The sequence below is a fragment of the Acinonyx jubatus genome, chromosome B4 (genome assembly GCF_027475565.1).
Source record: "Acinonyx jubatus isolate Ajub_Pintada_27869175 chromosome B4, VMU_Ajub_asm_v1.0, whole genome shotgun sequence".
In the NCBI taxonomy this organism is placed as follows: domain Eukaryota; kingdom Metazoa; phylum Chordata; class Mammalia; order Carnivora; family Felidae; genus Acinonyx; species Acinonyx jubatus.
Window position 1 is genome coordinate 31301261 of NC_069387.1, and position 22672 is coordinate 31323932.

General features: G+C 36.8%; 1 protein-coding gene across 8 annotated transcripts in view; it reads right to left on the minus strand.

The window, feature by feature from the left end:
* The window catches only part of CUL2 (cullin 2), a 155109-nt gene that overhangs the window by 72664 nt on the left and 59773 nt on the right, over positions 1–22672 (minus strand). For 6 of the 8 annotated variants that reach the window (XM_053225516.1, XM_015063576.3, XM_027073807.2 and 3 more), the window contains one exon: positions 7135–7275. In XM_053225516.1, the coding sequence (XP_053081491.1) occupies positions 7135–7253 (119 nt within the window). In that variant the 5' untranslated portion in view covers positions 7254–7275. The other 2 variants (XM_053225515.1, XM_053225517.1) reach the window with 2 other exon arrangements.

The following is a 22672-nucleotide window of genomic DNA, read 5'->3' on the forward strand; positions in this document are numbered from 1 at the left end:
ACAGCTTGGAGCTTGGAGCCTGGAGCCTGGAGCCTGGAGCCTGGAGCCTGGAGCCTGCTTTGGGTTCTATGCCTCCCTCTCTCTGCCCCTCCCCCACTTGTGCTCTGTCTCTCTCTAGGTCTCTCAAAAATAAATAAATGTAAAAAAAAAAATTAAAAAAAAAAAAAGAAGTGAGGAGAGTGGTTACCTCTAGTGACTGAGGGGGTAAGAAAGTGGGATGCTAGGAGTGTTCTATTTATTGGGTCCATGGGTATGTTTATGTTATGAAAATTCACCTGTACATTAATGAGTCAATGTATACTACACTTAAATTTAAATTTAATTTTTTAAAAAAGACTAAATTTAGCCAGGATCCAGATAAACAATTCTTTTAGCAGAGATATGGTATATTTAAGATCTTTTAAGTTCTGAATACCTACTTCAAGAAATTTCATCCATATTTGCTCTCTTCTTCCTGAAGCCATATATACACTTAATTCTAGAATACACAACTTACTTGATACTGAAAAATTAACATGATTCAATACTTTAATTTCAGCATGATATGCTAATTATGTGCCCAAATGGTTTCTATCACCAAAATTAGTATCTCAATTTATCCACCACATGTACATGTAAACAAAATTGATTAAAAGGACTTTCCACTTAGGGTAAAAGGATCTGTGCAGGGCAGGAAAAACATGGAAACTATTTCAACCCATATACAGGACTTACATACTGTTTGACATCTTCAGTGAGAATGTACTTTTGCATTTTTCTTTTGTTTTTTTTTAATGGTATCTCTGTGCTTTTTGGGTTTGTACTTTTTTTTAATTTTTAAATGTTGATTTATTTTTAAGAGAGAAAGACAGAGCTTGAGTGATGGAGGGGCAGAGAGAGGGAGACACAGAATCTGAAGCAGGCTCCAGGCTCCAAGCTGTCACCACAGAGCCCAATGTGGGGCTCAAACCCACAAACCACGAGATCATGACCTGAGCTGAAGTTGGATGCTTAACTGAGCCACCCAGGTAATCCCTACTCTTGTATTTCTTTTTAATGGCGTCCACCTTGATAAATCTTTTAATTGGTTATCTCATCATAGTTTGGGGTCTCAGTTAACCACTGTATCATGTCACTTAACTGTCTAAAATATATTCCTAAATGTTATTTTTCTCTAACCTACTGAAATATCTAACCACCCTGAAAATGTTTAGGCCTTAGGAAGAGCACCCAACTCTCTACCATTCAATTGTGATTTCGTTATAGACAAGGCACTTTTAAAAGACAAAAAAATGGGAAATAACTGGAGGTCAGATTTAAACATTGTAATTTCCAAAGTTCTTTTCCTCAAGCTACTCTTTAGTAATCCAGGATATAAAAATCCCTCTATTATGAACTTTCCAGTTATAAATTCACACAGTCAAAAAACAAAACTGTAGGGGTGCCTGGGTGACTCGGTCAGTTAAGTATCTGACTCCTTTTTTTTTTTTTTCTTAATCTTTGAGAGAGAGAGAAAGATTGAGAGAGAGAGAGAGAGAGAGAGAGAGAGAGAGAGAAACAAGAGTGGGGAAGGGCAGAGATAGACAGGGAGACAGAGAATCCCAAGCAGGCTCCATGCTGTCAGTGCAGAGCCAGACTTGGGGCTTGAACCCACCAACTGCAAGATTCCAACCTGAGCCAAAATCAAGAGTCAGTCGGCTTCTGACTCTTGATACTGCCTCAGGTTGTGATTTCACAGGTGAGATCAAGCCCTGGGAAGGTCTCTGCACTGACCATGCAGCCTGCCTGGGCTTCTCTCTCCCTCTCTCTCAGCCCCTCCCCAGTTCAAATGTGTGCATATGCGTGCGCATACTCTCTCTCAAATAAATAAACATTAAATTTTTTTTTTAAAAAAGCACACAACTGTTCCAGAGGAAAAGTTCTGAACACTTCTACAACCAAAAGACAGTGCTGACCAGCAGCAAAACTATTTTAGTTCATTTTCTCTATTAAAAGGTGCTTCCTATGCTTGGGTTTAATTTTGAATTTTAACACTATTAATTCTGTTGTGCCGTGGGTCAAAAACAATGAGTTCTACAATGGGAATGAAAGTAAAGATCATCCAAAGCAGCAAGACACACACCATCAACCATTTTCTAAGAAAGAAGGAACACTCTATTATTATTTTTGGGGTCTTGACAATGGGCTGCAAAATCCACCTTCCTTTCCTCTGCCTCTCCTTCCCCTCAACTATCACTATCCCTGTCTTGTCTTTTCCTGTCTGGGCTCTTGCCTCCTCTTCCCCTGCCCCACGGCCCTCATCCTGTGTGTCCTGGTCCTGCTGAGGGCCACTGCAGGTGACTCTCATGAGAGACAAGAAAAAGAGGGGCACCTGGCTAGCTCATTCGGTGGACCATGCAACTCTTGATCTTGGGGTTGTGAGTTCAAGCCCTATGTTGGGTATAGAGATTACTTAAAAATAAAATCTTTAAAAAAAAAAAATGAAATGACAGAACACCTGGGTGGCTTAGTTGGTTATGCATCCTACTCTTGGTTTCGGTTCAGGTCATGATCTCACAGTTCATGGGTTTGAGCCCAGCTACTAGCATGGAGCCTGCTTGGGAATTTTCTCTCCCACTCTCTCTGCCCAACCCCTGTTCACTCTGTCTCTGTCTCAAAATAAACAAACATAAAAAAAAAAAATTAGAAAGAAGAAAAAGGGAAAAAAGTGAAGACAGAAAACCAAACCCTGGTGAAAAAAATAGTTACAGAGAGGGAGGGAGGCAAACCATAAGTGACTCTTAAATACAGAGAACAAACTGAGGGTTGATGGGGGGGGCAGGGAGTGAGGGAGAGGGGAAAACAGGTGATGGGCACTGAGGAGGACACTTGCTGGGATGAGCACTGGGTGTTGCATGTAAGTGATGAATCATGGGAATCTACCCCCAAAACCAAAAGCACACTGTATACACTCTGTTAGCCAACTTGACAATAAATTATATTTTAAAAAAAGAAAAGAAAAAAAGAAAACCAAGCCCAAGGAAGAGAAGTACAATGGGTTCTCATTATGAAGATATAGCTTGCAGATTTGTACAGATGTGCTTTTAAGTTATTTATACTACATATAATAGGAAACAAACTTTAAACAGTGCTGGTTTAGTTTTTTTTTTTTTAAAAAAAAAGGTAAAGATGATCTGAAAATTGAAAATGGTACAATGACCAAAACAGTAGCGGCAATAAAAGATAAAGATCTTCTTTATTGACATTTCTGAAGAGGAAGAAAAAACACACAACATGTAAAAGATGCAGTATCTATGAAATCATCTACTAGCAAGCATGGATATAAAATTATTGGTTAAATGGAAAAATTTTAAGTGTAACTACAGAATCACAATAACTGAATTAGTCTGATTTAATTTGGAATAGAGTGAAAATGTTACTGATGCTTCAAGCAGAGACAACTACAGATAAAACCTTTTCCAATCTGTACAATCTAAGAATGATGGGCTACTAAGTGCCAAGGTTAGTAAGAAGTTCTCCTATAATTTTTGTCAGGATGGTCAAGGATTGGGGACGACCTACTTCAATATTTTTCAATGTAGTCAAACCTGGTCTGTGTTGGAAAACATGCCTGACAGAATATATATTAGAGGGGGCGCTTGATTGGCTCAGTCAGTTAAGCATCCGACTTCGGCTCAGGTCATGATCTCATGGTTCGTGAGTTTGAGCCCCACATCAGGCTCTGTGATGACAGCTCAGAGCCTAGAGCCTGCTCCAGGTTCTGTGTCTCCCTCTCTCTCTGCCTTTCCCTGGTTGTGCGCTCTCTCTCTCAAAAATGAATATTAAAAAATTTTTTTAAAAAAGAGTATAAGGGGACTTGAGCATTTTACCTCCGCATTCTATCCTACAGTATCAGTAAAGCATCTTATCACATCAGTAAGCCACAACATTCTCAACTGTAAAATGGGGCTAGTAATGCATATTTCACAATGTCACTGGTAACAAATTAATTCCATACATATACATGTTGAAAGAAAAAATTACGACACACAAAAAAAATGTACCACAGTATGATTCCATTTATATATATAAAGTTCCAAACACAGAAATAACCAATAATTGTTAGGGCTGTATATATAAGCAGTTATACTATTAACAAACAACAACAACAAGGAAACAACAGTTGCAAAACTCAGAATAGTAGTTACTTCCAAGGTAAAGGAGTGGAATCGTGAACTGAGACAGACCTGTAAGTAGGGGGGAGAATTGGATTCTGGCAGTGTTCTAGTTCTTAACCTGTGCAGTTATTATGCGGGTGTTTGCTTTATAATTATCTGTTCAATCCCACATGTACATCTTAGGAATTTTTTAACATATGTACCAGTTAACCCTTGAACAACATGCAAGTGAGGCCCACCAAGCTACTCAGAAAAAAAAAACACGTATAAATTTTCATTTCCCCAAAACTAAGCTAATACCCTACTGCTGACTTTGCCTCAAGTGAAACATAAACAGTTGGTTAACACATATACTGTATTTTATATGTATTAGATACTGTATTCTTACATAAAGTAAGCTAAAGAAAAGACAATCTTATTAAAATTGCCAAGAAGAGAAAATACATTTACAATACTATACTGTATTTATTTAAAAAAAGAAATTTATAAGTGGATACACAGAGTCCAAACTTGTGCTCTTCAAGGGTCAACTGCTTCAGATTCTGTGTCTCCCTCTCTCTGCCCCTCCTCCGCTCATTCTCTCTCTCTCTCTCTCAAAAAAAAAACATTAAAAAAAAATTTTTTTTAAATCACGTACTATCACACAGTGATAACACAAGTTGGGGGAGGCTTTCCATTTTCAAAAGATTAAAGTTTTACAGCCTCTAAAATTTATACCTAAGAAATCTGAGGGTCAGAAGTCACCTTATATTCTTAAGCAAAAATAATAGGGAAAAGGTGAGAATTTTACTTCAAAACAATGAGTAACAGTCCTTTATTTTCCAAAATAAAATTTAAAGTAAGAAATTCCATTCTTAACTTTACCATTTCTGCAGCTTTCTGTAAAGGGAGGAGAAGAAAATTCACACACAGGTCAAGAATAACTGGATGAATCACACAATAAACATCTTAGAAATAATAATGACTGGACGGGCACTTTCCAGAGAAGTTGGGTATTTCTAAGACCAACTCCTTTCTCTGTTCATTATTTTAGTTGAAATAGCCCTAAAACTACCTATGTACTCATCTAATGAAATCTCATTAACACCCAAGTGGCCTTTAACACTTGTTCCATTTTATTAAGATCCTACGCAAAAAAGAAAAAAAAAAGATTCCTACCCAAAACCAATCCATGATGTTCTACGAAAAAATTAATTCAATAATAAGTTCTTCAAAAGCAGAATCTGTATCAATTATCCTCTAGATACACTGGCAAGCATAGGAATTAGATACTGAAAATCTCATATTCAAGTCTGTGCTCATTCAATTACTACCTGCATGAGTCTGGGCAAGTCCTTTAATCTCTGAATATCAATTTCCTCATCTGTTACATAAAGACAATAATTATATCCGCCCCACAATCTGACAGTCTTGTTTGAGGTACCAAGTAATATAAAAACATCTTTGCAAACTATGAAAGCTCCCAGGAACATTACCATCATTTTATTTATCTTAGTGCCTAGAACATAGGTAGCCTAACAAATGTTTCTTACTAACGACTACAACTGTAATGAAAGAAATGGTTTGCTACTGGTCTAAAAGAACTTCGCTGTTCTTGTATCAATATTCAGCTTAATATAAAAACTGAGTTAGGCACTGAGAACAAGTTGAATCACTGTTATAAAATCCAAGCTTTTCTAAAGAATGTATGCCTACATAGAGAGGGTAGCCACCCCTTAGACCCAGAAGACAGCTAGAGAGGGCAGCATAGAGTTTGAGAACTCTGAACCTCCACACACATTCTGGTTAATACCTTCACATTTCAATTTCCCTTTCTGGGGAAAGAATCTGGTTTTTACAGTATCCACCCAGTCGTCAAGGCCTCCTTCAGGGCCCTGGGTTACTGCCATGCCATTTGGACCCAGAGACAACCAGATCTCAACCCGATCCCTTTTCTTTACCCTGAGACATGACGTGTGTGGGGTTTCCTATGATAAAAGACTAAAGCAGTTCAGGAGTCTGACAGTAAATATGTTCCAAAGTACGTATGTTGCCCCCATGCTCACCCAGCCTTGGGCCCTGGAAGACACTGCGTACAGTTGGTGAGACTGCCATCCACAGCTTTGCCCCAGATACCTGTGGCCAAGGGTTCCTAGAGACCCCTTTAACCTTCCAAATACCAAGAAGCTGCAGTATTTTAATATTTTAGAGTTTTTTCTTGGTGCCAGAGTTTATACCCCAAGTGCTGGGGTAGAATAGTAATTTTATATATATTTGTAAGTAATATATATTATGTATATATTTTTAAAAAGAAAAAAGATAGCTGTCATGTAGCAATGCAGGACATCAGGGTTCAGATTGTTCTAGGGAAACCACAAATTTGTATTTTCATATAAAACTGGTAATTCATAAATGTAAACAAACCAATTAAGAAACATATTTCTAACTGTCAAGTCATTAAACTTGCCATTCACTACCTAGAACACTCTTCTCCCAGGTATCTGTATGACTTGCTCCCTCACTTTAGTTCAAATATCACTATCCTCAGAGAGGCCTTCCAAGACTATCCCATCTAAAAGAGCTGCCATACTCTAATCATTCTCCATGGCCTTACCCTGCTTGATTTTTCTCCACAATATTTATTACTACCTGTTAGTAGAAGCACTGGCATTAGATTATTTTAATACCTGTTTATTGTCTGTTTCCCTTAGTAGAGTGAAGGGAAAGTGGTTTGTGTTTTACAACTGTGTTCCCAAAGTCTCAAGCATACCTGCCATATACATAAGTGCTCAATAAGTATTTGTTAAATGAAATGTTATCAGATTGCTGACTGCCACATACAGGTGATGAACTTAGAAATGTAAACAATACATTTGAAAGTAGTCACAAAAGCATAAACCTGTTCTCACTTTTCAACAAGTTTGTCAATTTTAGGACATTTATCAACGTTCACTGATACAGTTATTGATACAATATCACTATCAATACAAGAACATTTATCAATGCCACTAAAGGATACGAGAAGCGATCGTTCCATGTTGCTCTTTCAACGTATTCCAACATGACAACAGCTTTGATTGTCGTTAAAAGTTTGTTCCATGTCTCATCAAAATCTACTACTCTTGGTTTCAAAGACATTGTGCAAGTTTAGTGTTGAAATCTGTTAATTAGAAACAATAGTAATGTTAGCATGAATTCTACAGACAAGTTAATTGTTTTCAAAGCATCGCATAATTCAAGAGCATGATAGACAAAAGGGATGAGAACCTAGCACATAGTAAAAAGACAATAAACACTGGCTACTATCTTTTCAGGACTACCCAGATGAGGAATTACATAGAATATTTACATTCATTACAAACTCTGGGAAATGGAAAGCTTTTACTACAAACTGTTTATGACCAAGAATGTTGTTCCAAAGATTTAGAAGCCTCACTTAATGTGTTGAGGAAAAAAAGGCCGGACTGTATTAGCCAAAACGCCAACACCTCATGAGAAACTCATCATGAGAAATATGCAAGAGACACAATAAAAGGTTTTGGCTCCAAATCCTCGTATGTGCTTCTTAAACTGGGGAACGAGGTAGTATGTGGGGGAATATGAGAAGACACAAGAAAGTAAAAGGGTTTATTTTCCCAGAGCACTAGTTTAGGCAAAAGATTAGGGGAGGAAATTTCCATTTCTATCAAAACAAATGAATTGTAGAGTAGAACGCAAAATTTACATGAACTTAAAGATTTTTTTAAAAATGTATAGATTTCAAAGACTAGCAGGGCCGCAGCAGAGAGCTGAGGCTCCATCTTAGACTCTTGGAGTATCCAGTCCCATTCTCCTAATGAAAGCACAGCTCTAGCATGGAACCTCTGGTTCAGGTGACCCTGACCTGCCTAGCAGCAAGCTAAAAGATTCCTTTTGCCTACCAGACAAGCTATACTCTACAAGTTAGCTGGTTTCTGTAACAGAAGGATCCTAAGGTTAGCTGGCTCAAGTGCTAGATTCCAAACGCTTTTCAATATCACATCAGAAAAACAGAATTAAAAGAGACCTCTTTTAAAGTTAAATTTAATTGCTGAAGGGAATACTTTTCTGACACGTGTTTTAACACACTCCCCAAAGTTTTCCATTATGACTGGAACTGTGAACACCAAGCTAGTCTGTAGGCAAGGGCCAACTAAGGAGGAAACCCTTTCTCTTATCTTCCACTGTAGGAGTAGGAAATCAATGGGGAGGAGGGGAAGAAGCATAAAGAAAAGGAAGAGAAGACAAGGGGAGGAAAGTAGGTACACAACCGGAGATGGCCCTAAACCCTTCTTACACTTGTTCTGAGAAGAATCCAAGGAGTCCAAGAGACTTCGAGGAAGAGAAAGAAAAGGAATCAGTAAGAAACCAAACGAAATTCAAGAGGATATGTCACACTGAATCAACATACCAAAGACTAACCACTGGGCTTTATTTAAACTTCTGGTACTAACCAGAATGGATAAACAGTAATCTGTGAGAGTGAGAGGGAGGGAGGGAGGGAGGGAGGGAGTGAGTGTGTGTGTGTGTGTGTGTGTGTGCTGGGAAGGGGTAGGGGAGAAATGGGAGGGCGGGGAGAACCTAAATCTCTAGCTTTACATCAGGGAATTAACCTTAACTCCTTGCCACTCTTATTTACCACATCCTATCCGACTGTCTTCCTGAATATTTCTTAAATCCATCCATTCCTGTGTAACCCTATAAATGCTCTGGGATCAGAGCCTTACCAACTCTAGTTTGTATTAAAATTTCATTCACCAAATAAATAATAACTTAATATTTATATGGTACTTACTATGAGCCAAGCACTACTCCAAGTGGTTTACATAAACTCATTCAATTCTCCGAATCATTTGATTAGGTAGGTCCAACTCTTTCCTCCATTTTCCAGATAAGAAAAGTGAGTCAGGGTGATTAAGGCTAAGAAACCCACTTAAGGTCACAGCACTACTTAATGGTGGCATCAGGAGGATTCAGACCTGTGTTGGATCCCATGCTCTTAACTGCTATATGCAACTATACTGCCTAACTAGCATCTTTGGTGAATACTTAAATACTTGCCAGGTACCATTCTAGCCTCTGAGTATATACAGTGGTCAATAAATAAAATTCATGACCTTCAGGGCACCTGGGTGGCTCAGTTGAGTTGGACGTCTGACTTAGGCTCAGGTCATGATTTCATGGTCTGTGCTGACAGCTCAGATGTGGAGCCTGCATCAGATTCTATGTCTCCCTCTCTCTCTGCCCCATCCCCACTTGCGCACGCACATGCGCATGTGCTCTCACAAAAATAAACATAAAAAAAATTTAAATTCATGACCTTCAAGGTCAGAATCTCAGAACTGACACTCAAAGACAAATTACCTACCTAAACCAAAAAGTTGACATCACTCTTGTACTTACAGCTGCTTGATATTTCCCACTATAGATAGCACTAAGTTTAAGCTCATTGACAACATGATTCTATGATTTGACCTTAGACTAAAGCCTCTCTCCAGGTTCCTCTTCTCATGGGACTCCCTTCCTTAACATCACAATCCAGTAATTTCTCTCTGCTTAGAGGTCACTGAACACAACAGTCTGATTCATATAACCAGCCTTTACATTTTGTTTTCTATACCCAAAATTCTTTTTCTTCCTCCCTCTTTCTACCCATTCACCTAACTCCTACCGATACTATATAGCCTTGGTTCAGCATATCTGCCTTTAAAAAACTTTCTTGGGCCCATTTAAACCAGGTTAGGTGCCCTATCTTATGTATTACATGAGAATTCTATGCTTATTTCTATTAGAGTATTAACCAACCTGAACTGTAATTATCTGAGTATTTCCTGAGGGTAGGGCCTATTTTCCAACTGTATATAAAAAAGTTGTCAATGTTCCCTTCATAACAGTTTTCTTCCCTTATAAAAATGGGACATACTATCCACTGCTTGTAAATTATTTTAATGGTTGTATAGATTGCCTTTTAGCTTCATTCAAGTTTTGATTCAAATGAATCATAGTGCCTTTGACTTCTCTTCTGAGGCCAACAGATTTATGGTAAAGTGGGATCATGTGCAGTGATAATCCATACTTAGACAGAGGTCAAGGTGAAAAAAACACCAGCCTAGTGAAACATACTAGAAATTCATGAACCAATAGCTGAAAGTATGCTAAAACTGTCTACTAAATTCTCTGCTTGTGCAATAGAAAGCTCACATAACTAAAAAAAATCCAAGTTCTTTTGTTTTATCTGAATTGCTTACATGATAATTTATTCATTAAGAATTTATGTAAGAATACTATAGAGCAAATAAAGAAACAGGGCCACAATCACTGCACTATTCTCCTACATCTTCCAAGCTGTCTGGTAACTCATAAAAACAAGTAAGAGTCTTCTTCATCCCTGTGCTCTACTAGGGACCACACCAAGGTCCTATGCCTGACAGCCTGCCAGGACCATTTCCATCCCCACTCAGATTATGTCCCACTGAGTATCCACAAAGTTCAAGTGTCACATTACCACTTTAGCTTTCTTCTGAGTTCCACTCATGCAATGTTAGGATTTGCAACACTTAAGCAGTACATAGGTACCATGCCTAAGGCCCAGTAGTATTATGAGCCCTAAAAACAAATCACAGGCTCCAAATAAAAAAACAAAAAAAACAAAAAAAACAAAAAAAAATTCATGTGTCATTTTATTTCCAAATAACATCATCAGTATTAATTATAGTATCTGTAAACTTTTCATTGCATTTGAAAACAACTTATAGACTAGATTTTCTCAGAGAACCACTTCTTAATATGTATTATCAATAGTAAATTTGGGACGCCTGGGTAGCTCAGTCGGTTAAGTGGCCAACTTCAGCTCAGGTCATGATCTCGCGATCCGTGAGTTCGAGCCCCGCGTCAGGCTCTGTGTTGACAGCTCAGAGCCTGGAGCCTGTTTCAGATTCTGTGTCTCCCTCTCTCTGACCCTCCCCTGTTCATGCTCTGTCTCTCTCTGTCTCAAAAATAAACGTTAAAAAAATTTTAAAAAAATAGTATATTAAACAATTACAAAAATTATTTACATAATTATAGTTATATGATCCAGAAATTCCACTCCTACATATATACCCAAAAGAAAACATGGCCACACAAAAACTTGTACACATATGTTCACAGCAACATTATTCATAAAGGCAGAAATTCATAATTATTCATAACTCAAATATCTATCAATACTTAAATGGATAAAATACATTATATACATAAAATGGATCATTCTTCCTCAATACAAGAAAAAGAAGTATTGATAGATGTTACAAAATGGATTAACCTCAAAACCATTATACTAAGAGAATGAAGTTGGTCATAAAGGCAGTCTTCAGAATGCCTTCTATGCTATATATGTTATATATTCAAGCATTACTAACCTTCAACCTGCAAGTCAGCAAATCCAGACTGTAGGAAACTACTGGATAATCAGATTTCTTCAATAAACTATGCACACAGGTAAGAGAGAAGAGAAAAAGAGAGAGGGAGAGATATATGGAGGGGGAATTTAACTAAGACTAAAAAGCACATTAATCAATCACAGTATGAATGACTTTGTTTGGGTGCAGATTTGAGGTCTTTTACATTAAATTATGATACCCCTGGAAACTTAGACAATGATGGGATATCTGATGACCTTAAAAAATTAATTTTTATAGTCTTTATAATGATAATTTTTTTAATGAAAGTCCTTATCTATTACGGTCATATTCCAAAATATGTATGAATGTAATGAAATTCTGAGATATGCTTCAAAATTAATAGCTTGCTTATGAATTAATAATTGTTGAGAATGAGTGACAAGTACCTGAGGGTTTATTTTACTATTTTTTTGGTATATATTTGCAATTTTCCAAAGGAAAAAGGTAAAAATCCTCCTCCTCAACAGCATTAATAGTTTCATAAACATGGGGTAGGGGAGCACATAAAAGAAATAAGAATACTTAAAAAAGAAAAAAGATATTAATCTAAGTGGTCCAACATGCAATCAGTATGTATCTAAGAAAATCAGAATGAGAGGCAATCATCAGAGAAAAAAATATCCTAGAATGAAGAACATGAGTTTTCCATCTAAAAAAGATCAACACAATACCCAGAATATTTAGTTTTAAAAATAAAAAAGAGGCACCTCTCTTTGACATATTAAAAGACTGGGGATGAAGAAAAGATTCCAAAAGTTTTCAGAAAAGAAGAACAGGTTACAACAAACCCTAAGTTGGAAAGTCTTTAGATTTATTGATAGCAACGCTGGAAGTTGGAAAGTAATATAAAGCAATGTTTTCAAAATTCTCAGGGAAAATAAACTAACCACCTAGGATTCTCTATCAAGAGTGATATCAATTTACTTCCCATCCAGTCTCTTTTTGTAGGAAAATAAAAAATATATTCTATCAGGAGGAAATGAAATGAACAAAAAAAAAGACTTGGGATCCCAGAAAGAGAGGGATCTAACAAAGGAGAAAGGAACAGGAATTTTTCAGAATAGCACCTATGCAGATTTTAAAAACAATCTGCCCAGGGGCACCTAGGTGACTCAGTTGGTTAAGCCTCCCACTTTGGCTCAGGTCATGGTTCATGAATTCAAGCCCCATGTCAGGCTCTGTGCTGACAGCTCAGAGCCTGGAGCCTGCTTCGGATTCTGTGTCTCCCTCTTTCTCAAAAATAAATGAACATTAAAAAAAATTTTTTTAATAAAAAAATAAAAACAATCTGTCCAGATAGACACAGAAGAATAAAGGGCTCCAGGAGTGTTATCCCCAAGAAAAGGAGAAGCAGGAACTAATAGACTATCTCAGGTGTCAAACAAACTTTTCTTGTAAAAAAAGTAGAAAGTAAATATTGTAGACTTTGAGAACCATTCAGTCTCTGTTACAACTACTCAATTCTGCCACTGCAGCACAAAAGCAGCCACAGAAAACAAGTAAATGAATGAGCATGTTTGTACGCCAATAAAACTTTACTTATGAAAAACAGGGAGAGGGAAAGATTTGGCTCCTGGGCCATATTTAGCCTGGGTCCTTCCCTCCACACCCTCACTCTCATTGGGTGCTATGTTTGGACACAGAAAGAAGCTGGCAGCTCTGGTGGAGAATTTGGGGGCAATTTAGGTACATTACATTAAAACGTAAACAAAGGATTAAGTAAAGACTTCCTAGTTAGGACACAAAAAGCCTGAATCATATCAACGATGTAGTGTTGTAGGACACAAAATCAGTGTATAAAAATCTGTTGCATTGGGGCACCTGGTGGCTCAGTCAGTTGAGCAGTCAACTCTTGATTTCAGCTCGAGTCTTGATACCAGGGTCGTGGGATTGAGCCCCGCACTGGGCTCTGCACTGAGCGTGGAGCCTGATTAAGATTCTCTCTCTCCCTCTGTCCCTCTCTCCCCAGCTCATGTGCCCTCTTTAAAATTAAAAAAAAAAAAAAAAAAAAAAAAGTTTTATTTCTATACACTAATAACTATCAGAAATAGAAATGAAGAAAACAATCCCATTTACAATTGCACCAAAAAAAAAAAAAAATACTTCGGAGTAAATTTAATCAGAGGTGGAAGACCTGTACACTAAAAACCATAAGACACTGAAGGAAAAACTAAAGAAAACAAATGAAAAGATATTCCATGCTAAAGACACTCCATGTTAAAATGTCCATACTATCTAATGCAATCTACCAAGTCGATGCAATCCCTATCAAAATTCCAATGGCATTTTTTTCCCACAGAAATAGAAAAAACAATGCTAAGATATTATGGAACAAAACAATAACACAAACTCACATATACAGAGAACAGACTGGTGGCTGCCAAACATGGGGAGTGAAGGGTGAGCAAAATGGGTGAAGGTGGTCAAAAGGTATAAACTTCCAGTATTAAAATAAACAAGTCCTGGGGATATGATGTACAACATGAAGACCACAGTTAATAATACCATGTTACATATCTGAAAGTTGTTAAGAGAGTAAATCTTAAAAGTTTTCATCGCAAGAAAAAAATGTTTTATAACCATGTATGATAACTGATGTTAACTAGACATACCGTGGTGATCATCTGGCAATACATACAAATATTGAATCATTATGCTGTAAACCTGAAACTAATATGTTATACGGCAATTATACCTCAACAGAAAAAAAAATGAATGAAAAGAAAACGAAAAGCTGCAGCCTGGGAGAAAATATTTTAAGACATACCAGGCATAGGACAGATACACACACACATACACACACACACACACACACACACACGCACGACTAGTATCCAGAACTCTCAAAGAAGTCTATGTAAAGAACTCTCAAACTCAATTAATAAGAACACATACAATCTAATTAATAGCGAAAAGACCCAAAGAGTTCAGAAATACTGATGGCAAATGAGAACATAAAAGAAATTCAACATCATTAGTCATTAGAAAACTGCATATTAAAACCTCAACAAGATACCACTATACACCTATTGGCATGGGTCAAAAAACCTGACAGAATCAAATGCTGATGAGGATGTGGAGCACCAGAAACTCTCATTTGTGCAAGTGGAAATTTAACATGAAATAACCACTAGGCAGCTTCTCTTAAACATGTATCTTTTCATTTGACCTAGCAATCCCATTCCTGAGTATTAGAAATAAAGGTAGACATTTATAAAAAAGCCTAAACACAAATTTTTAGAGCACTTTAATTCATAACTGCCCCAAACTGGAAACAACCCAAATGTCCATCAACTGGTGAAAGAAAAAACAAAATGTGGTGCATCCACACTGTGGTATACTATTCAGCAAAAAATGGAACAAATTACTGATATATGGATGAGAACAGATGATTGATTCTCAAAAGCATTAGCTAAGCCAAAGAAGAGATTCATTAGACTACCTATTGTAGGATTCACTTTACATGACATTCTGGGAAAGGCAAAAATAGAGAGACATACATCAGATCACTGATGTCAAGGCTCAGTAAAGACTACAAAAGAGCAATAGGAAACTTTTGGGGTGATATTAACTATGATGATAGTTACATGATCATATAATTTATCAAAATTCAAAGAATTTTTTAGGGTAAATTTTTCTAGGTGTAAATTACACTTCCATAAACTTGACCCCTCAAACTCAAGATGTCCATTCTTCTGCAATATTCCACATCTCAGTAAATGATATCCTCATTCACTGAATTCATCAAGCCAGAAATTTTATTAGTCATTCTTGATTTCTCTTACTGTTCTTTACAAATCAATCCAATCAATAAGTTATTCCAACTCTATCTTCTAACCACTCTTGAATTCATCCGCTTCTTCCCATTCCCACTGATAACACCTTAATCCAAACCACCACCTCTTACCTGGCTACTGCCATAGTTGCCTAAGTGACCTGCCTATATCCTTTTTTGACGCCTTGGTACATGCCACATATCATGGCCAATGTAAGCTTTCTAAAATGCAAATCTTATCATTTCATACCCTCTGCTTAAAATTCTTCAAAGACTCTAACTTAAAATCTTTAGTATGTATCAAATATTTTACTGCTTAACAAAAAATAAAACTCTGTGCTGTCTTAATTTGACACTCTGACATCCTTCCCAGAAAATTTGGTAAATATTTTACTAATATTCTGAAAACAAAAATTTTTTAATCAGTTACCAGTTCTAAGAGAATAGCTAGGCAACCTAAGATAAAGAGAATAAAGAAATAATCAGGAAAATCACATAGATAGGCTATCTAGATTTCTGACAGAATTGTTCTAAAATCTCAAATTTTAAGTTTTTCTCCTTACTACACATACTTCACTCCTCAGAACACTAAAAGGTGACCTGTCACTAGCCTTTCCTTTCTCCTGAGAATCTTAACTTTCCAGTAAGTTTTAGGTTTCTGAGGCTGAAAGAGAGCTCCAAAAGAACATGTTACTGCCCAAACTATGATGTGGTAACATAGCCTGACAAAATTCCTATCCCTAAAAATGTTTTAAAAACAAATTTACTAATAATAACAGAAATTTAAAAAAAGATATAACTTTGCCAAGATCAGATGGATTTTAATTTGAATCAATATTGTTCTTCACTTAGACATTTTTCATATAAAGAACTAATTTGGATAATTACATTTCAGCAGGTAAAGCAGTTAACAGAATCTCAAAACATTGAATTTTAAGTATAGAACTGAGGTTGATACATAACTGGATAAATATTTTATTTGAAGTATAAACTATTTTAGTAAAATGTATAACCATGTTTAACATCTTGATGAAGGTGACTGTAGCTTAACTATTGATAAATGCTTTAGTGTGCCACATTTCAGCTGACTTCCAAAAGTAGGATTCATCAATAATGTAAATAGCTAAACACTTAATATTGTGGTTCTCTTTTTAGTAAAAAACAAAACTACCAAATGATGATTTTTTATTTCAGTATTGAAATACAGGCAAAAATTTGACTATTCCAAAAATTACCAATAAGATATAATTCTGGGGCCTAAATTAATTTCAGGTAAGTCAATATACCATATAATTTTTTTTTCGGTAAGCTTTATGCTCAGTGTAGAACCCAATGTGGGGCTTGAACTCACAACGTATCAACACATGAGTTCAGATCAAGAGTCAGATTCTTAACCAACTGAGGCACCCAGACATTCCCATAATTTGTTTTTAAGTTTTTAATGTTTATTTTTGAGAGAGAGACAGAGAGAGACAGAGCAAGAATGGGGGAGGGGCAGAGAGATGGAGACACAGAACCCAAAGCAGGTTACAGGCTCTGAATTCTCAGCACAGAGCCCGATGAGGGGCACGAACCCACTAACAGTGAGATCATGACCTGAGCTGAAGTCAAAAGCTTAACAGACTGAGACACCCTCGCGTCCCCATAATTAGTTTTTTAAATGACATTTAGCGGGCTTACAGCAGGTTATATTTGAATTAATATAATTAGAATATAACTAATTATAATTAATATAAATTGAAAGAAAATACTTTAAAGCCTAATACAGAGCATTATTAACTTTGGAATATTTTCCATTTCCATAAGAAATGCTACCTCTACTACACACTGACTAAAAACACTACTGTTGTTTCATTTAAAAATAAGCTCCAAGATTCATCTAAACAATTTCTTCTTACTCTATTCAAATGAGAGAGCCATTAGATAGAGCGAAGAAATACCTTTATTGTTTGGAGACATTCCGTACAATGCTTTTTGTTGCAATAAGATTTGATCCACAGAGCTCTAAGTACTCTACAACGGTCATTTCTGTATGTTCAAAAAAAAAAAAAGGAGGAGGAAGTGGGGGAAAAATAATAAAGAGAAATACAGTAGTCTCTCATCAATCTTGGTTGGCAAAATGTAGATTGCAGGAAGAAAACCCATAAGTCTCAAATTAAAAAAAAAAAAGGAGGAGGACAGTGGGGAGAAAGGGATATATTTATGCTATAATAAATAAGTTATAGAAGGCAAGTGCTTCCAAAGTAAATCCACCTGACCAGAATTAAAGACCCTTCTTTCCTCAATGAACTTGAAATTCTCCCGCAAGTCAGTATAGACTGTACTTTTTTTCAAGTTTCACATCGCTCTTATCAGCATGAAGTTTAATGTCCTTTTTACTTGCTTTCTCACTTTTTTCTTTTCTTAATAATTTAGGCAAGGACTTTAAGACATCAACCAGCCTTAAAAGAAAAAACAAAAACATTCTCATATACCTATCTCAAATGAGTTACAGAATGTGAATCTAACTCCCTCATGGATAGGCAAGCTCAAACTGGCATGCATACTAGACAAAGCCATTACCAGCCAGCCTTTTCACAAATAATTGCAACATCCAGAGCACAATTTTTCCTAGGCATGATCTCCTACCCAAACATTGAAAAGGATTACCCTAATCACCCTGTCTTTACACTACCCAAAGACTTGCAGTATTTGTTATCCTATTCTTTTGAAAGATAAATCATATCTATTTTAAAATATTGGACTTAAATTTTTTTCACAAATACAAGGATTAATAGTAATTTGCTTTAGCCGAGTTTTTTGTTTGTTATGGGTTACATGACTTTTATGGAGGAGGGGAATCACATTCTGAACAGTTGCTACTGGTTTATTATTGGCTGTACTAAAATTCAGAGTCCTTGCTTCACCTTCCAATTCTTACCAACTTTATTTATCACTATTTCTCAACTGGTCCTTTTTTCCAGACAAATTAATGTACTTGCAAGCTCCTGTATATTAATTCCCACTTAAGTTCTGGCACAGCTATAGAAGACACAGACATGGGAGAATAAGAAAAAAGTGATACAGGGGCGCTTGGGTGTCTCAGTTGAGCATCCACCTCTTAATTTTGGCTTAGGTCATGATCTCACAGTTCATGAGATGGGCTATAAGCGCAGAGTCGGCTTGGGAGTCTCTCTCTCTCCTCTCTCTCTGCCCCTCCCCCCTCAAAAATAAATAAACTTAAAACAAAAAAAGAAAGAAAAGGTGATACAGCTATGGCAGATACACATCAGCTTTGCTGACCACCACCTCCTGTTTAAAATCCCCAACACAGCTTGAACAACACAACCTCTTACCATCCCATTCTTTCACTTAAGTGTCCCTTAAGGTAAAAGAATAAAGACAATCCAACATAGCAAGTTGTAAAAATAAATGACACCATAATGACACCAATTTTCCCATAGGGGGACACTAAGCAGGATGTACTTTGCCCATTCTTTACCACCATCGTAACACCTAACTACAGGGTTGTTAATAACAATAATAATAGCAAACCTTTATTGACTGCATATGTTCCAGAAACGATGCTGTATACATTTTATACATCATCTAATTCCTCAGAATAACCCAAAATGGCTATTATTAGAAACTACAGTTGGCTCGGAGCAAGTGGATGGATGATAGTTAAGCCTTCTACAAGAAGGCAAGTAGCACCTAAGAAGTCAAATGTCTCAGAGTGGTGGAGGAAGTTTCTGCTAGATGTCAAAACATAAGAAAGAGGGGCTCCTGGGTGGCTCAGTTGGTAGAGCATATGACTCTTGATCTCAGGGTTGACTCTTGTGGGTTGAGCCCCACACTGAGAGTAGAGTTTACTTTAAAAAACAAAACATGAGAAAGAAAGAAGGAAAGGAAGGAAGGAAAATACTAGACTCAAAAATGAAAGGGTGTGGGGGTGCCTGGGTGGCTCAGTCAGTTAAGCAGCCGATTTTTGATTTTGGCTCAGGTCATGATCTCATAGTTCATGAGATTGAGTCCCATGTCAGAGCCAGCTTGAGACTTTGTCACTGTTTCTCTCCCTCTCTCTGAAAAATAAACAAACATCTAAAAAAAAAAAATTAAAGGGTGTCAATCAAGAAACTATTCTGTCAATGGCAATGTGATACTAGACTAGTTACTATTTCATTTTTTCCATCTGCACAACATAAAAACAGTATAGGGGCACTTGGGTGGCTGAGTTGATTAAGCATCTGACTTTGGCTCAGGTCATGCTCTTGTAGTTCATGAGTCTGAGACCCGCATCAGGCTCTGTGCTGACAGCTCAGAGCCTGAAGCCTGCTTCGGATTCTGCATCTCCCTGGCTGTCTGCCTCTCCCCCACTCATATTCTCTCTCTCTCTCTCTCTCTCAAAAATAAACAAACATTAAAAAACTTTTTAAATAACATAAAAACAGTATTACAAGGCAATATTTATAAATACATTTCAAGTTTGCTGGACAATGCTAAGTTCAGGTAGTATTATTTTCTACTCTTTTCTATCATTTAAATTTTCCATCCATGCTTTTGAATCTAATGAAGACCAAAACTGTATCACTGCTGAGATCTTTATGCCTTTACTCTTTCTCATACTTTATTCCCAAAGTATCAATTAAAGACTTTCTTTCATTCTACTTTTCTCATAAGCAGTTCATTTTAATGTTTACGGGTTTCAGATAGGAAAAAATACAATTCCTTTCATCATAATGCCAATTTCCATAATCCTCAATTATCTTCTTCATAACTGCTTTTTTTTAGCCCTCTAAAATTTAACTTCCAAGCTCTAGTCAAAGTTTGGAGATCTCTAAGTGCCAACATAAAGCCATCTACAGAAAATCCGTACAAAATACCCTGTCCTTACTTACATTATATGCAAAACTTAACTCAAGATGGAAGAAAAACAGGGGCGCCTGGGTGGCTCAGTCAGTTAAGCATCTGACTTCAGCTGAGGTCATGGTCTCCCGGTCCGTGAGTTCAAGCCCTGTGTCAGGCTCTGTGCTGACAGCTCAGAGCCTGGAACCTGCTTCAGATTCTGTGTCTCCCTCTCCCTCTGCCCTTCCCCCATTCATGCTCTATCTCTCTCTCTCTCCCTCAAAAATAAATAAAAGCATTAAAAAAAATTTTTTTTAAGATGAAAGACATATACTTAAAAGATGAATATAAAATATATAAAATATAATAGATATAATATATAATAAATATAAATTAATATTTAATATTTAAAATATAAAATAAAATATAAAAATATAAAAACAAAAAACTCAGGGGTAGGGGTGCCTGGGTGGCTCAGTCAGTGAAGCATCCAACTTTGGCTCAGGTCATGATCTCATGGTCCGTGGGTTCAAGCCCCACATCGGGCTCTGTGCTGACAGTTCGGAGCCTGGAGCCTGCTTCGGATTCTGTGTCTCCCTCTCTCTCTGCCCCTACCCCACTCATGCTCTGTCTCTCTCTCTCTCTCTCAAAAATAAAAAAACATTTAAAAATTTTATTTTTAAAAAAACCATACTTAACAAAAACAAAGACTCAGGAGTGCCTGGGTGGCTCAGTCAGTTAAGCGTCAGATTCCTGATTTGGGCTCAGGTCATGACCTCACGGTCACATACAAGCCTTGTGTCAGGCACCAAGCATGGAGCCTGCCTAAGATTCTCTCTCCTTCTGCCTCTCTCTTGCTCACTACCTCTCTCAAAAAACAAAAACACACAAAAAAACAAAAACTCATAGAAGAACACACAGGGGAAAAGCTTTGTGACACTGGATTTAGCAATGATTTCTTGTATATGATGCCAAAAATACAAACAAAAGAAAATATAAACTGGTCTTCATCAAAATTTAACTATGCACCAGAGGACACTATCAAGAGAGTGAAAAGAATCCACAAAATGAGAAAAAATATCTACATCTTATATGTCTGATAAGAGATTAACATCCAGAGTATATAAAAGAACACCTTAACAACAACAAATTTTTAAATGGGCACAGAACCTGGATGTTTCTCCAAACATACACAAATGCCCAACAAGCACATGAAAAGATGTTCAACATCACAAGTCACTAGGGAAATGTAAATCCAAAGTACAGTAAGATACCACTTCACATGATGTCTATTATCACAACAAGCAAACAAGCCAAAAATGAAAAATAACTAATGTTGGAAAGGATGTGGAGAAATTGGAATCCTTGTGCAATGCTGGTAGGAATGTAAAATGGTGCAGCCACCATGGAAAACATTTCAACAGGTCCTCAAAAACCTAAATACAGAATTACCATACAAGAGCATCAACTGCTCTTCCAGGTACACATCCAAAGGAACTGAATAGTAGGCAATGGAAAAGATACTCGTGTTATAACATTTACTGCAGCATTATTCGCAATAGCCAAATGGTGGACAGAACTCAAGTGCCCATTAACAGAAGAAAAGATAAGTAATTGCAATACACATGAAAGAAGTATTATTCATTCATTAAAAAGGAGTAAATTCTGATACATGTTACAACATGGATGAACCCCCAAACAGTATGTCAAGTCAGATAAGCCAGATGCAAAAGAATAAATACTGTATGATCCTCCTCTCACAAGGTACCAAAAGAGGCACATTCATAAGACAAAAAGTAGACTAGAGGTTACCAGGTGCTGGCAGGGAAGGGAATGGGGAGCTATTGCTCAATGGTTGCAGTTTCTATTTGGGATAATGAAAAAGTTTTGGAAATACATAGTGGTGATGGTTGTGAAGACATTGTGAGTACAATTACTGTTAGCGAACTACACACTAAAAATGGTTAAAATGGGAAATTTTGGTACGTGTGTTTTACCACAATAAAAAAAATACAAAAGCAGGTACCGTCCTTTTCATTTATTTGTTTTGAGAGCCAGAGGGAAAGAGCATGCATGTGAACAAGGGATGGGTGGAGAGAGGGAGAGAGAGAATCCCAAGCAGGTCCTGTGCTATCAGTGTATAGCACAACATGGGGCTTGATCCCACAAACCACGATCATGACCTGAGCCAAAATCAAGAGTTGGACATTAACCAACTGAGCCACCCAGGTGCCCCCCTAAAAAAGATGCTGTCCTTATAAATGCTTAAAATCCAGATCATATGGACAACAAAGTTCTGATGCAAAAGAAAGTATCTGAATCTCAGTGCAAAGTGATCTCCAAAAAATTTTAAATGTAATCAAGACAATATTTAGAAGTTCTAATACTTGGAATACTTCTAATATTTAGAAGACAAAATGTCATTATTTTTGGTTCATATAGACTTCTACCAAATAAAAGAAATACTCTGACAGATAGTTCAACATGTTTCTTCAGGC